The sequence below is a fragment of the Camelus ferus genome, chromosome 18, assembly GCF_009834535.1.
Source record: "Camelus ferus isolate YT-003-E chromosome 18, BCGSAC_Cfer_1.0, whole genome shotgun sequence".
NCBI lineage: Eukaryota > Metazoa > Chordata > Mammalia > Artiodactyla > Camelidae > Camelus > Camelus ferus.
This window is the reverse complement of record NC_045713.1, coordinates 30,028,363-30,045,141: the sequence shown is the minus strand read 5'-3', so window position 1 is coordinate 30,045,141 and position 16,779 is coordinate 30,028,363. Positions and strand designations below refer to the sequence as shown.

At 43.8% G+C, this 16,779-nt stretch overlaps 1 protein-coding gene across 8 annotated transcripts in view; it reads left to right on the top strand.

Moving 5' to 3' along the window:
• Positions 1–16,779, top strand: part of SLC5A11 (solute carrier family 5 member 11) — a 56,656-nt gene that overhangs the window by 8,629 nt on the left and 31,248 nt on the right. For all 8 annotated transcript variants that reach the window (XM_006193105.3, XM_032460835.1, XM_032460833.1 and 5 more), the window contains 4 exons: positions 6,579–6,737; positions 9,490–9,561; positions 13,967–14,071; positions 15,254–15,313. In XM_006193105.3, coding sequence (XP_006193167.1) covers positions 6,603–6,737; positions 9,490–9,561; positions 13,967–14,071; positions 15,254–15,313 — 372 coding nt within the window. In that variant the 5' untranslated portion in view covers positions 6,579–6,602. The remainder of the gene's footprint in view (positions 1–6,578; positions 6,738–9,489; positions 9,562–13,966; positions 14,072–15,253; positions 15,314–16,779) is intronic.

Here is a 16,779-nt window from a genome sequence, read left to right as displayed (position 1 = left end):
TCTGCAGTTTTAGGCTCTGGCCTCCCGGCTCAGCGTTACAGAACTGACCCCCTGCCTCTGGTTGGGCTGCCTCCACCATCCCCCTCTCTGGGCATCCTGGACTTGAGCCAAAGACCGGGCTTGTGGCCTTGGACTGGAAGGAAAGGGTGTGAGTGCCTACCGGCCTGGGAGGTGTGGCCTCTGCAAGCCCTTGTGTCACCTCGGGAATTTTCCCTGCCAAGGGCCCACATGCTGAGCAATGGTTAGGAACTTGAAGGTCAAGCCCAGGTTGAAGCCTCAGGTCAGTCATTTACCAATGGCGTGACCTGTGCCCTTGGGGCCTCAGCCTGGGCTTTGTTTTCTCCACCTGTTCAATGGGGTTAACCAGACACCCGACTTCTTAGGGGTGCTATGTGCTTAAAAGGAGACTCATACATGTAGCGGCCAGGGTCTGTCTGACCACAAAATCTATGATCATTTTTTTTTTTTAGTGATTTTACAAGAAGGAAGGAGACAGACCAAGTATTCTGGGCCTGATCAAATCCATAATGAACTTGATTAATACTTTTAGCAAAACTGATGTAGGTCTGATTCATATCCCCATCTTATAGACGGGGAAACTGAGTATTGGAGAGATTATTTGCTCAAGATCACGGAACTAATAAGAGGTAGAGTGGAGACTTGAACCAGGAAATGCAGTTCTAACATCTTTACATTTGATCACGACACATCTGTTTCCCAGGGAGTTTTTGTCAACAATTAAACTTGTAATTAATTAGATGGCCATTGTCATCTTTGGCCGGGGCAGGGTCCTCCCTTAGTTTATCTCTCTGTCCCTCTGTCTGCTTCTCCCTTTCTCTGTCTCTGCTAATGTGTTTGCTATTCTTCAGCAAATGTGCCCACATCCTGGCAAAACTGTACTATATTTGGTACTATATTTTCTGTCTCAGAATGCATTTAGTAGACACGTGTGGTTTTATGCTGTACACCTTGTTCCGTTTGTTTCTTTTTCTTCATTGCAAAATATTTCAGGCGCACACAAGTCATAAAGAATAACGTAGCCCACTCAGTGGACACACAGGAGCCAGACTGAAAACCAAAGGCAGCGAATACAGTCAGAGCCCTGCCCCCTTCCCCATCTTTGTTTCACACTGGGGTGCGGAAAATTCCCACATCTGCTCTGGCAAATGATGTAAGTGGCCAAAAGGAAAAGGGTGAGCAGGCGACCCTGCTTGCTGAGTTTCCTCTGTTCTTTGGCCAGTTGGCAACCACAAGGGCAGGGTGTTCTTGCAAACAAAGCCCTTGTTACCGCACCCGCTTTGCATAGACTCCAATTAACCCTGGCCTCCCACAGGGGAGGGGCCCTCAGGAGGTGAAGCCCTCCCAGGGCAGTGCCACGGATGGCTCTGGGCACGCACAATGCTGCAAGGGGCTGGGTGAGAACCTGCAAGGATGGGGGCCAGGTCCACAGGTGCCCAGCACAGAGCCTGGCATACAGCTGGTGCCTAATGAATGTTTATGGGAAAGAAACAGAGGTAGAGGAGGTCGAGGGGAGGGTATAGCTCAGTGGTAGAGCGCATGCTTAGCATGCCAGAGGTCCTGGGTTCAATCCCTAGTACCTCCGTTAAAAAAAAAAAGGACCCAGAGATAGAGGGAGGGGAGGAGTGAAGAAGGGGAGGAGGAAGGGAGGAAAGGAAGGCAGACCAGCCAGTACTGGATGACACAGTGAGCTTCGGTGCAAGACCTGGGTTCGAATCCCACCTCTGGCACTTCCTGTGACCCAGAAAGTGGCGCAGCCAGGACCCGAACCCAGCTCCCTCTCACCTCTTGGCGGCTCCATTTCCCACCTGTAAGATGGAGGTGTACTATGTTTGCCTCAGGGGGCTGGCAAGGATGAGATAAGAGGTCAGTGTGTAAGGTGAGCTGCAGGCCTGGCACTTCCATAAATAGTGCTCAGTAAGTTTTAGAGATTATTACTGTTACAGCGACAGTAATAATGGCTTTGCTGAACCAGGGCCTGCGGAGGGATCCGTCTGGAGTACGTGGCTGAGGCAGCCACACTTGGTGTCCGCAGCTTCTCTGGCGCATTCTTCTAGGTCCTATTCCCACCCTGAAGACACAGACGGTCCCTCCTGGCCGCCGACCGGGCCCCCACCTCCCTGGGACTCGGGAAGAGCCTGGAGCCGGTGCCAGCCTGCCCGGAGCCGGTGATGAATGACTTGTTTATCTGCTCCCACCCCTCTCGGTGCCTGGCAGGCAGAGGCCTGGAAGGGGCAGCTGGGAGCGGCGCTGTGGACGGGGGAGGGCTGGCTCACCAGTCTGTCCGCTGCCCTGCCTCCCTCGTTCCTCCGTTTCCTCCCTTTCAGACTGCTGGGTTCTAGAACAATCTGCCCCACTCCCCAGTTCAGGGTCCATCTCCACCTTAAGCTGCTTCCTATGCCACTTGTCCCCATCTTCCCCAAGCCCCCTGTTTTGGAAGCAGCAAAGTACATCAAAGCAGTTGAAGTGTTTGAAAAAATACAGGTTCTGAAACTTCCTACCCTGTTGGTGGGAAGTAAATTGGTGCAGACACTCTTGGGGACTATATGGAGGTTCCTTAAAAAACTAAAAGCAGAGGTACCATATCATTCTGCAGTCCCACTCCTGGGCATAGATCCAGAGGAAACTCTAATTCAAAAAGACACATGCACCTCAATGTTCGTAGCAGCACTATTTACAATAGCCAAGACGGGAAACAGCCTAAATGTCCATTGACAGATGACTGGATAAAGAAGTTGTGGTATATTTATACAGTGGAATACCACTCAGCCATAAAAAAGTATGCAATAATGCCAATGCAGCAACATGGATGGACCTGGAGATCGTCACACTCAGTGGAGTAATTCAGATAGAGAAAGACAAATATCATATGATATCACTTATATGTGGAATCTAGAAAAAAAATGACACAAATGAGCTTATTTACAAAACAGAAACAGACTCATAGACATAGAAAACTTATGGTTACCAAAGGGGAAAGGGAGGGGAAAGATAAATTTGGAGTTTGGGATTAACAAAGACTAACTACTATATATAAAATAGACAACAAGGTCCTACTGTATAATACAGGGAACTATACTGAATATCTTACAGTAACCTATAATGGAGAAGAATCTGAAAAAAATATATATATATAACTGAATCATTTTGCTGTAATTAACACAACATTGTATATCAGCTATACTTCAATAAAAAAAAAAAACTGGCCAAAAGAAAGAAAAAAAAAATGCAGGCTTTGAAATCAGGTAAATCCAGATTCAAGTTCTGCCTCTGACAGTTACCAGCTGCGTAAGACCACATCCTCACTTCTTTGACTGGGGAGTTCGGTGACGGAACTACCTACCTAACAGGGGCTTTATCCTTGAGAAAACAACACTTAAGGACATCTAACTCCTCTTCCCCAAGTCTCCAGAATCTGCCTCTTGGTTAGACGCTCCTTTAAGAATCTCTACTTCCCCCCTAGGGTGTGTCTCCAGCACCAGTCTTCCCTTCCCACTTCCTCCCCTGCAAGGTGTCTGGTTCAGTTAGGTTATCATCATCCCATTTGACAGATGACAATGATCATGAAACCTAGGCTGGACTGAAGCAGAGAGGGCTGAGGGGTGATCGGGGGTGGAATCTGGCCTTCTGCCACATCTTCCTGCATTAGAGCCAGGCAAGTGTCTAAGCTGGGTTTGCCTGATCCTGGCAAATCTCTTTCCTCCTTCCCTCCTTCTCTCTTCCATCCGTCTTTGGATCAATACTATGGATCCATGGTTGCTTGGGTCTTCTCTTCCATGGAGAGGGCCACCACGTCCCAGGTCTGAGAAGCTATGAGCATCCTCTCAACAGAAGAAGAGCAAGGACCAACCCCAGGGAGAGAAGTTCAACACATGCTTGGCATGGGAAGGGACGTTAAAGGTCGCTGAGCGCCCCCCTGAGGCTCTAACTGAACATCCAGCCTCTTTTTTCAGGGCTCTAAGGCAGTGGTTCTCAACCCAGGGGACATTTGTGGCTGTCACAACTTCGGGGAAGGTGCTATCGGCATCTAGTGAGTAGCTACCAGGGATGCTGTTAAATATCCTACAATACACAAGGCAGCCCCCATAACAAAGAATTCCTTGGTCCAAAATGCCGTTACAGATCAAAAACCCCGCTTCAAGGACAGGAAACATCCTGCCCAGGTGCGAGGTGACCTGTTGTCCATATTTCTCTTAAATTCAAAACTTATTCAGTATAATAGGTGAAAGGATCTGACTGCCCCTTTGGGTCTTCCAGTGGAGTCAGATGGAGCAGTTATCTGTTGAATTATCCATCATCTTATCATAAATGGCTTTTTAAAAAATTTCTCTTTTATAGCAGAGTTAGAGCATTGTAATGATTTTTTTTAATGATGTGTATAGGTAGGTAACATTAACCATGCATTTCATTGTAGTATTCAGCGAAAGGAGTAGTACAACATATTTGTTATGAAAACAGGGGATGATGTCTGATAGGTTGAAAACTACTGACCTTCTGAAATTTTTGAATAACATTCGAGAGCTGGTACAATGTCTTCATAGCTGACTAGCCCCGCTGCCCATCACCCTCTTCCCGATCTAGCTTAATCCTCAGGCAAGAATCTGATGGTTTCTTAAGCATGGTGTGCTTTCTCCCATCGCAGCGTCTGCTGAGACTGCTGCCGTGGCCTGGCATGCTCCCCCACCCCCGCTCATGCCGTATCAGGCCACCTACTCATCCAGGCTGCCGTCTGGATTCCTCCGTGTAAAACTAGGCGGTCCTTGCCTTCCCACACGTTGTAGAAAATAATGGTAATAGTAATTATAGCAATAGAGCTTTTTACAGAGCACAGCTGTGCGAGCCACTGTTCTCAGCACTTCATAGGTACTAGCTCACAGCGATCTATGAAATGTAAACTCTTTTTTAAAAAGTTTTTTTTATCAAGAATTGATGGTTTAATGTGACTAATTTTTTTTCTCTTTTTTAAATGGAGATACTGGGGATTGAACCCAGGACCTCAAGCATGCCAAGTGAACACTTTACCATGGAGCCATGCCCACCTCCCTGAAATGTAAACTCTTATTGCCTCATTTTGCAGATGGGAAAGCTAAGGGTTAGGGAAGTTAGGGGATTTGTCCAAATTCTCAGGATTGGTAAGTGGTAGCGTCAGCTGGATGACCCCTAAGCTTGAACCCTTAATACATCTATCTCTGTGCACCTCTGCTGAATGAAGTGTCATGCTGTGTTATTACCTATAAGTGGGTTTCCCTGATGATGAGGCTGTGCATTATGGAAGGCAGGCCTGAGTTTTTCATTCCTGAACCCCTCGAGACTGACACCCTCAGAGTGGAGTCGCATCTTAACACAGGAATAAATCAAAGCCCAAATCACGTAAAGTAAAAAATTATCCCTGGGAATTTTATTAGTGTTCAAATGCTGCTGTGACAAATTACCACAAACTTAGTATCTTAAACAGCACCAGTTTCTTATCTCACAATTCTGGAAGTCAGACGTTCTCAATGGGTCTTGCTGGGCTAAAGTCAAGGTGACAGCAGGGCTGACTTCCTTCGGGTGCTCTAGGGGAGACTCCATTAATGTGCCTTCGCTAACTTCTAGAGCCGCCTGCATTTCTTGGCTCATGGCCCTATTACTCTAACATCAAATCCAGCAACATTGGGTCAAACCTTCTCACATTGTCATCTCTCTCATCGTCTCATCTGATTCCCTCTCTCTTTAGGGCCCCTTGTGATTGCGCTAGTCCCACTCAGATAATCTCCCTATTTTGAGAAGAGCTGACTTACAACCTTAATTCCATCTGCAAATGTAATTGTCCTTTGTTATATAACGTAACACATTCACAGGTTCTGAGGATTAGGAGTAAACATCTTTGAGAGGGACCTGATTCTACCCACCCCAGGAATCCTTCAAATTGCCCAAGGAGGTGTAATATACTGAGAAATACCTTAGGATATTGGTTCACAACATGGATTCTAGAGGAAGATTATTTGCCTTCCAATCCCAGGTCTACCACTTGAGCTGTGTTACCCTAGGCAAGTTATTTATCTTCTCTGTGCCTCAACTTTGTCCATCTTAAGATGGTATAATAACAACAGTGCTCACTTTGTAGGTTTATAAACACTTAAGATGATGCCTGACATGTAGTAGATATTATATAGGTGTTTATCTTAAAAATGCATTTTGTCTGGCTGAGCCTCAGACAAAGTTGCTGGCCTGTCTGTCACCCAGCTGTGAGGTACCTGGGAAACAGAGACTGATTCGCTGTCTTGTTTTTCTCTCACTCCTGGCTATGTGGAAGAGGGCGGTGAACCAACTTTACTACTTAAATCATTTATTCTTTAGGTATTGCCAAGTGAGTGGTTGGGTTGGTAAAAATTAACTGTAGATTTGATGGGGCTTCCTTGTAAATATTTGCTGAATGGATGGACCTCCCTTCCTGAGCTCTGGCACCATCACACATCCTTGCACGTGTCATGCTTGGATGCCCCAAGGAGGCAGTCACGGAGAGGGTGAGAAGAGTGGCACCGGGTTCTGGCATCTGACAAGTATTTGCGCTTCTACAGGGTTGAGAGAGTTCGTTCAGGACCATGGAGAGCAGCTCCAGCAGCCCTCAGCCCACGCAGTCAGATCCCCTGGAAGCCTTTCCCCAGAGGACACTGGAACCAGGTGACATCGCAGTGCTGGTTCTGTACTTCCTCTTTGTCCTTGCCGTTGGACTATGGGTAAGCCAGGCCAGGGGGAGGCAAAGGGGCGGGGCAGGAGACTAGCTCACCGTCAGAAAATAATCAGAACCTAAAAATTTTTTAAAGTGCAGTAAGTGTCGACTGTGTCAAGGACTGTGTTAGGCACTTTGACTTATGTTATCTCGTGTAATTTGCACAGGTCTCTGTGAGTAAGGTGCTATTACTCTACCTATTTTGTAGATAAGGAAAATGAAGCTCAAATAATTTAATTTTCTTATTCTGCTAGTAAGTTAGAGCCGGGGTTAGAATCTCTACTTCTTTCACTTTGAAATCCATGTTCTTTTAAAAAAATGTTTTTAAAAGAGACAATTCAGTCACATGGTTCAGAAACAAAAACAACTAAATAACATACAGTGAAAAGTTTTACTACTACCCTTCTGTCCTGCTGTTACTTTTTAGTACATTAATGTATTCTTTCAGAGTTTCTGTAAGTAAATCCAAGCAAATATAAATGTGTATATTTCCCATTTTCTTACATAGAAGGTAGGTTATTATACATACTGTTTTTTACCTTGATATGTTTTACTTATCAGTGTCTCTTGGATATCTTTTCATGTCAGTACACAGAAGCTTCCTCGTCTTCTTAAAAGTTGCACAGTATTCCATTAGATGATCATACTGTAATTTATTTAAACCTGTTTCTTGTTGAGGGTTATTTGGATTGTCCCCCATCTTTTACTACTAAAAGTTATGCTGCAATAAACAAATCTTGGACACATTATTTTGGAATGTGTGCAACTATAATGAAGGATAAATCCCCTGTAGTGGAATTGTCAGGTTAAAGGATATGTGCCTTTGCAATTATGATAGTTTTCGTCAAATTGCCCTCTTAGGGGTAGTGCCAGTCTGCACGCACATCATTAAATGTATGAGAGAAAGTCACATGATCACATCCACACCAACACTGCATTGTCAAACTGTTTCATTTTGCCAAACTGACAGGGAAACACAATATCTCAATGTATTATTGTTTTATAATAAGTGGGGGTGGACATCCTTACATATGTTTAAGAACCACTTGTTTCCTTTATGTATGGTTTCACTGTTTTCCCCATTAAGTTTTTCTTTTATCAATTTCTAGGAACTCTTTACATATCAAGGAGCTTAGTAACTTTGGGATAAGAATGGTTGAGAGGAGGTGCTACTATCTGATTTTCAGGTCAAAGGACTTAAAAACTGCAGCCTACTTCCCCACTTCAATTCGACTATTTGTAGATCATTTCTCTACTCTTACTTCTTAGTTTCCCCTCCTCCAAATCAAGAAGGAGATTAAAGTGCTGGACATCCCAAGGACCACGGATGTGACCTTCTTCTGTTTCCTCCACCTTAGCAGGACGTATTGAGCTGGATGAGATACTAAGAGTCAGGGCTTTTGAGTCAGACAGGATTGGGATCAGGATTAGTGGTACGGGTAGAATTAGGGTGAGGGTTAGAGTCACTGGGAATTTATATTTTCACAAGAGAATCAGGAGATGCTGATGTATTTGACTGGTTTGGGAAGCCCTGGATTTAGAGGATCCCTTTTAGCGCAAAGAATTCTTTACTCTTGGAGAATACTTCCTGTGTCAGGGTTCAGCAGGAATGAGTCATGGTGTCTGTTTTCTATAGTAAGATCATTTGCAGGGATGAAAAGTTACCATTTTACATCATCCCCCATCCAGAAATATTCCTTTCGCCAACATCCACATCTAGAGGCTCAGAGGAACTTAAACAACTTATCCAAGATCGCATAGCTGCTTAGTGGTCAAAATGTGTCTGCTGAAGCACCTGTAGTGCCAGCTCACTCCTAAAGAGCTCTGAAATCAGGCTGACGTGGGCATGAATGCCCAGCTCTCTAGGAACGTGGCACTAGTTAAGTGACTTTACTTCTGAGCCTCAGTTTCTTCATCTGTTAAATTGGCCTAAGAACATCAACCTCATAGGCGTTGATGAAAATGAGATAATGCTTTAAAATTCTTAGCATAGTGTCTGGCACATAGAACTGACACTCAATAAATGATATTCATTGTGAGCTGTCATAGACAAGCCATGGGCGTAAAACTCAAATGCCTAGGATGGCCAAGTAGGTTATTATACATATGCGAAGTAAGGAGTAATAGGGGGTGCGCTGACCTGAAGAATTTATGTCTCCTCTAAAGGCATTCAAATGAAAATCTTCTTAAAAACCAATGGTCAAATAAAATCTATCTGAACTTAAAAATACAACAAACTAGTGAATATAACAAAAAAGAAGCAGACTCACAGATATGGAAAACAAACTAGTGGTTACCAGTGGGGAGAGGGAAGAAGGGAGGGGCAATATGGGATTAAGGCATTAAGAGGTGCAAACTATTATGTATAAAATAAGCTACAGGGATATACTGTACAACACAGGGAAGGTGGCCAATGTTTTATAATAACTATAAATGAAGTATAACCTTTAAAAACTGTGACTCACTATATTGTACACCTGTAATATATAATATTGTACATCAACTGTACTTCAATTTAAAAAAGAAGAGTGAAGTAACACATTTCAGGTAAACAACTTCCCATGGGAAGTATCACTCAGGGACTCTTGCCAAAACAAACAGACAAAAAAAAAAAGCAAAAACAAAAAGAAAAAATATATATATATTTGACGTCCAAGTCTGGCCTGCTGGACTCCCAGTTGATAATCTGTGCCCTAGACCACTTTGGGATGCCTCTGATTGCTCACTTTTCCCTCACTCATGCCTCTTCTTTGTTTCAGTCCACAGTGAAGACCAAAAGAGACACAGTGAAAGGCTACTTTCTCGCCGGAGGGGACATGTTGTGGTGGCCAGTGAGTAGTCTTTGGTCCAACTAAAGTCACTTCTCAAAGACCCTTCAAGTGCTGGTGTTCTGTCTAGCCTTTGCTCTCTCAGGACTCTTTGGCTCCATGTTGTCTGGAAGTCAATGTCTAAACTAGAGAAGGCTTAGCTTCAACTCAAATTTGTTTGGACAAAAAGAGAATTCATTAGCTCACCCAAGGGAAAAACCTAGGGTTGGTCTGGTTTCAGCTATGGCAGGGTACAGGGTCAAGTGATGCCACTAGGACCTGGTTCTCTCTCTGTTTGTTCTCCCTCTCCCTCTTTCTGTCTGTCAGCTTTCTTCTGGAGGGTGCCATCCCCAACAGGTTCAACATTGTGTCAACAAGATGGCGGACACTTTCATCCTCTCAACTTCCAGCCCAGCATGGGAAGAGCACCTGCCTCCATGGCAGTATGCCTAGGAAACCCTTCATGTTTGATGGTGCCCCATGCCTCTCTCTGTGCCAATCACTGTGACCAGAGCAGTCTGATGTGCTAACTGACTCAGGCCTGGGTCACACACTCAATGCCTAAGCTGGAAGGGATGGGGAGCATGGAGCCTCCTCTGAAGCATATGTGATGAGAAATGGGAGGGACTGGACCCTGGAGGAAAACTGGAGACCATTACTGGGACAAGGTGGAAAGGATGTGGAGAAAACAACTAAAAAATACAACAGCCCAATTAATAGTTTCTTTTCAAGGGAATCTAAAGGCATTACCAAATACACACATGCACACACATGTACACACATGAACACACACGTGCACACAGGATTCTGTTTCATGCGCCCTGGGTAGGGGATCAGCAATAATAATTTTTATTTATGATCTCCTAAAATAAGCGCTAAATCTTTGAACTAAGAAGAGGGAAGACATCTCCCATTTGCAGTGAGTCCAAAAGATGTAGGATTTAAGATGCAGAGAGATAACAGGTATCTGAGCCTCTGAATAATGAAATGTCTCGAGACAATGACCATTCTGTTTTCAAAAGATACCAAAAATGAACTCTGGGTTATATATTCAACTAATTCATTAAAAAAAATTTCCTTGAGAAATATGTCCAGCACTGTGCCAAACACAGGACACATCAGAGAGCTTGTCTTCACCCTCAGGGAGCTTGTAATCTAGTGTAGTGTTTCTCAAAGTATGAGCAACAAGTTCCTCCAGGACCTTTCAGATGTACACAGACTGCATTAAATAACGTCAGATTACATAGTGGGAACACCATTTCTTTTCCTATTCGCTGTCAATCCTCCTGGTTTCATAAAAGAAAAAGGCACAGTTTGGTATTAATATGCCTTTACCATCAATGACTAATCTCTGTGTTCAACAAAAAGAATGCAAGTCTTAAGCTAAGTAACTTCGTAGTCCAGACAACCATAGCCAGAATTTAATTTTTTTTTTATTTTCATTTTATTTGTATAGTTCTTTTCTATGTAGAGAATGTGATACTGGTTTTCCATTTAAGGTTGTGAATATATATATAGTCACTTAAAATTATAGTATTAATATTATATATATTAATATGTAATATACTAATTGAATCATATAATATATAATTCATATATATGAGATTAAGAAGAAGCCAATTTAAGGTAAAATATTAAGTAAATAGCAGGTGCAGGGACACAGAGAAGGCTACAAAGGAAGTACTCGATGAGTGCGTTTTAAGAAATGCTGGTCTAATGGTCTCTGTGATGAGTGATACTGAGTTCCCAGCATTCAGTAGGAATACAGCAGCCCACAAAAAAATGTCTGCTTTTGCATGTCACTTCTGGGACCATTTCTCTACTTGTACACCTTGGATTACCCTCCCCCAGGTCAGGAAGGAAAGGGAAGTTTTGGAGCTTTCTTTGCTTTCTTCACCCAAGGAGAGTGACATCAACATGAAGGAGGTATGGTTAAGAGTATGGGCTTTGGAACAAGTGCATCAGTTAGCTATTTCTGCCTCACAAACCACCCATAAATTTAGTGACTTACGACAACTAGAGTGTATTATTTCTAATGATAGCATGGCTTGACGGGGTGGTTCCTCCCCTGTACTCTAGATCCATTCATGCAGCTGCATTTAGATGGTGGCTGGGAAGGACTGGAAGTCCAAGATGGCTTTATCCATAGATTGGAGCTCTGGCAGAAATGGCTGGAAAGCTAGGACTTCACTCTCTCTATTTGCCTCTCATCATTTAGTGGCCTGGCCCAAGGTTTGGTTTTGTTTTGTTTTTTTACAAGACATCTGATTCCAAAGGGCAAAAATGAAAGCTGCCAGGCTGTTGAGGGAATGCAGCTAAGGCAGTGCTTAGAGGTAAATTTACACTGTAAAGGTTTATATTAAAACAGAAAGACATCAAACTGATAACCTGACATTTTACCAAAAGGACCAGGAAAAGAAGAGCAAACTAAATCCAAAGCAAACAGAAAGAAGGAAACAATAAGAGATTGTTATTCAGCAACATATAGACAAGATTATACACCAAGACCAAGTGAGACTGAGTGAGACCTAGGAATGCAAGGTTGGCTAAACATACTAAAAAGTCAATCAGTCTAATACACCATATTATAGAATAAAGGACAAAAACTACATGATCATCGCAATACATGCAGAAAAATCAATTTGATAATATCCTACAGGCCTTCATGATAAAAAAAAAACACTTAACAAACTAGGAATATAAAGAAAGCTTCTTAACCTGACAAATGACATCTACAAAAAAAAAAAAAAAAAAAAAAAAAAAACCAACCCACAATTAACATTATACTTAGTGGGGAAAGACAGAAAGCTTTTCCCCCAATATTGGGAACAAGACAAGGATGTCCCCCCTCTCCATTTCTATTCAGCAATTTACTGGAGGTTCTAACAAGGCCAACTTGCAAGAAAAATAAGTAAAAGGCATCCAGGTTGAAGAGGAACAAAGCTATCTCTATTTGCAGATGATGTGATCTTGTATATAGAAACTCGTATGTAACCCAGAGAAAACTACTACAGCTCATAAATGAATTTAGTAAATTTGCAGAATATGAACAATATAAAAAAAGATTAACATTTTAAAATATTAGCAATGGACAATTTAAAAATGAAATTAAGAAAACAATTCCATTTACAATAGCATCAAAAGAATAAAACAGTAAGTTTAACCAAAGAAGAGCCACACGTACACTGAAAACATCACTGGAAGACCTTAAAGAAGGACTAAATAATTGGGAAGACATCATGGATTCATGGATTCAAGGTCTCAATACTAAAATGGTCATAGTCCCCAAACTGAATTACAGATTCAACACAATCCCTAGCAAAACTTCAGCCGCACACTCCACCTTTCTGGCAGAAATTGACAAGCTGATCCTTAATCCATATGGAAATGCAAGGGACCCAGAATAGCAAAAGTAATCCTGAAAACGAAGAAAAAAGTCAGAGGGCTTATACTTCCTAACTTCAAAACGTACTCCAAAGCTGCAGTAATCAAGAGAGTGTGACCCTGGCATAAGGATGGATCAATGGAATAGACTCAGATGAGAACCAGAGACTAGAAAGTCAATAGGGGGCACTGCAGCCCTCTTACAAACAGCCCTCTCTCTCTCTCTCTCTCTCTCTCTCTCTCTCTCTCTCTCTCTCTCTCTCTCTCTCTTTCCCCCTCCCTCCTTCCCTCCCTCCCACTCTCATCTCTCTCTAGCTCTGTCTCCATTGCACTTTGTCCTCTCTGCACGTCTCCCTCATTCTCCTTTTTCTCAGCAGAGTGGCAGTGATGGGCACACAGCTGAACATGCTACTCAACACCCCCATCCCCATTCTACACACACACCTCCTTGAGTCACAACCCCCCCCCCCCAGTCTCTGGATGGACTCCCAGTTCCAGATTCCCAGGAAAGAGAAGGTAATTGGCCCAGCTTAGGCCAGGTGCCCAGGTCTAGCTGTTCCAGTCAACTTGAGACCAGGGATTCGAGTGATTGTCTTGGCTGCTTAGGGCCCTACTAGGAGGAGGGTTCTCTACTTTGCTAAGTTAGAGGCAGAGCTGGGGAATAACACAGACCCACTGGTTCTCATCATAGAGCACTTTCTGTCATACTTCCCCCTGAGGGATGCTGCGTACAGTTGTTCAAGTTGTGCACCGCACAACCCTGGGCAGCATTATTGGGTGGGGGGCACAATCCACAATTTAGGCATCATAGATCTGCATGTTTGTTATGCCAGTTTCTGACAGTTGGAAGTAAAAGAGCCTTTGGGAAGTTGAGTCTTTTCTTAATTTGAAAAAAAAAAAAAAAAGGTGCTTAGATAGGTAAGGGATGGCCCCGCTTTCTCCACTTCTTTTGTCTTGGTCCCTCTGGATTATGGGAAGAACTGGGGGTGGGAAGAAGCTACTCCAGACCTTGGCTCCAAGATCTGACCTGTCCGTCTCCCCACAGGTGGGGGCATCCTTGTTTGCCAGCAACGTTGGGAGTGGACACTTCGTTGGCTTGGCAGGATCAGGGGCCGCTGCGGGCCTTTCCGTAGCTGCTTATGAATTTAATGTAAGTGTTTTACCAGGGCACGGACAGCTCCCCTGCTCACCCTCTATCTAATAGGTAGATCCTGGGGGTCAGTTGTGTGACTGCCCTGCACTTTGAAAAACAGGGTGGTGCTTTATGAAAACACAAACACAAACATCAAGGGTGCTCTCGGTTAGCAAAATCAGTTTGATTTACAAGTCTCAGGCCCCCTCCCTGTGTTTGCTTGATGGGAGCCCATAAAACCATGACCCCAGCACACATATGTGTGAAGAAGGTTCATACTCTCCCCCATGTGGATGCAGAAGATGGACGGTATTGTGGGACTGGAGGGTATCTCTGTGTATTACGTATCAATTGACCATCACAAAAATAACAGGGTTCAGTGGTTCTTGATCTTTTTGCAACCTCATAGATACCCAAGAGATAGGATGCGGTCTCCTGTGCAACGGAGCTCATTCAGGATGTGGTTTTCGCTGAGTGGGAGGGGATACGCTTATTAACAGTGATCTTCATCGTCATGATGACTAACATTTTTAAAGTTCTTGCTCTGTGGCACAGACCACATCCATCATCATATTATGGAACTCAATTACAGACTAGAGCCAGACTGCCTGGGTTCACACCTGGGGTCTAAAACCTACACTCTGTGTGACCTTGGGCAAGTTATTTAACCTCTCTGAGCCATGTGTAAAACAAGAATAATGGTACCTGCTATATCGAGTCGTTACGAGGACTAAACGAATGAATGCTTGCAAAGTGTGCAGAGGAATGACTGGAGTAGTGTAAGTGCCAGGGAGCACCATCTCACTGATTTCCTTGCCACAGCCCAGAGGGGCTCTGTGATTCCGATTTCACAGGTGAGAAGAGTGAGTCTCAGAGACCTGTGTAAACTCTTCCAGCATCACCAGCTACTCATCAGTGTGGCTCCCCTGACCTCACAGCCTTGTTTTAACCACCGTCCAAGGAGGGGAACCGGGTGGGGGGTGGGGGGACAAAAGTGTGTGAAAGGGGGACGCCAGGTTTAGGAGACGCTGCACTAGTTCCGCCCTTCCCTGCTTCATCCACGTCTCCCATTTACACGTGGAAACATGACGGCCCAAGGAGAGGGAGCGACTCAGTAAGAGGCGTAGCCAGGCCAGGCGCCGAGGGAAATCCAAATCCGCACCACGATGTCCAGAGTCGGGACTCTGTTTCCTCCCGCAGGGCTTGTTTTCCGTGCTGATGCTGGCCTGGATCTTCCTCCCGATCTACATCGCTGGTCAGGTGAGTCTGAGGGGGGTCGCGGTGCGATAGAATAGGAGGACCCTTCGGGAGGGTTAGCCCTGCCTTCCCTCCCTCCCACCAGCGTCCCCCTCTCTGCCCTGGGACATCCCTTACATAGTCCCTAAGAGATTCTGCACTGGTGAGGGCTGATGGGCGGTGAGACAATCAGGAACCCTGTCCTTAGCAGTTCCCACCTAGTAATGGACACTGAAGACACATGTGGGGCTTCCAGGGGCTGGAAGAAATGGGGGCTCAGAATTTTTTTTCAATGCTAAAACACAAATGTAAAAGCCACAGCCTCTTCTAAATGTTTAAGCAGTAACATATTACTGCTTTTAACTAAAAATATATACTTATATATATATTTATGATCCAGTGATTTTTTTTCTTCCTTTGCACCCAAAACCATAATAACTGAGTTATTTCTGGCTGATGTGAAATGGCAACATTTTTGTTACAAAATCATGCTGCTTTAGACTTTTTGAAAAAAATCATTTCTGATCTTATTAACAGATTTCTGGAATGCATGCTGGCTAGACTTATTCTATTTTAGATGTTCTACTGGACAGAACAAGATCATACAATATCACAGGGTTATTCATCAAGAGATAACTGATTTTTAACTTTTTATTATGGAAGTTTTTAAAAAATACACAAAGTAGAAAGAACTACTTAACGACCAGAGAAATCATTTAAAAAATCTCTATGTACCAGAAGTAAGGCAATCGTGGGCAAAGGGCAGTGATGTAGGGAGAAATAATTTTGCTCGGAGATAATACTGAGACTAAAAGCATGAACTTTTGGTGAGTGAAGGGTCTGGGTCTTTCCGATCCCATCTAGACAAAATATCTTAGGTGTAACAACTCTGACTGGGAGTGTGGATCTCTGGGGCAAAGCTTCAGTAAGTATTTCTTGAGCACCTGCTATAGGAAGGAGTAAAGGATGGTGCAGATGGAGGTTAGTTCATAGGTAGGGTGGCCAGTCGTTCTCAGCTGATGGTCTCCATTTTCTCTGGGAAGTAGAAGGTGGTGTCATCCACTGAGAGTGAGGAAGGAACTCGTGTGGCTGAAGGTTAAGAGGCATGAAGAGTTGAAATGACTGCTGTCATTGTTTGTAATCGAAAAACCTGGGGACACCCACAGTGTCTCTCACTGCAGGGCTGGGCATCCATACTGTGAATATCATGCCGGGAAAAGGGCTGAAATTGACAAAGCTGTGCTGCTGGGGAAGGACCTCCAAGCTATATTGTTCAATAAAAGTTTCCTGTGGCTTTAGACAGTCTTCGGACAACATCTCATTCAAAGGGGAGATTTAGCTCAGATCAGATAATAAATGCCAGAGTGCTGAGAAAAGATAAAAAGCTACCTAATCCATTTTTATTGGGAAATAAACACACAGAAAAGTGGTAAAACGCAAATGAGCAGCTTAACAAGTTACTGAAGAGTGAACACCCAGACCAAGACACA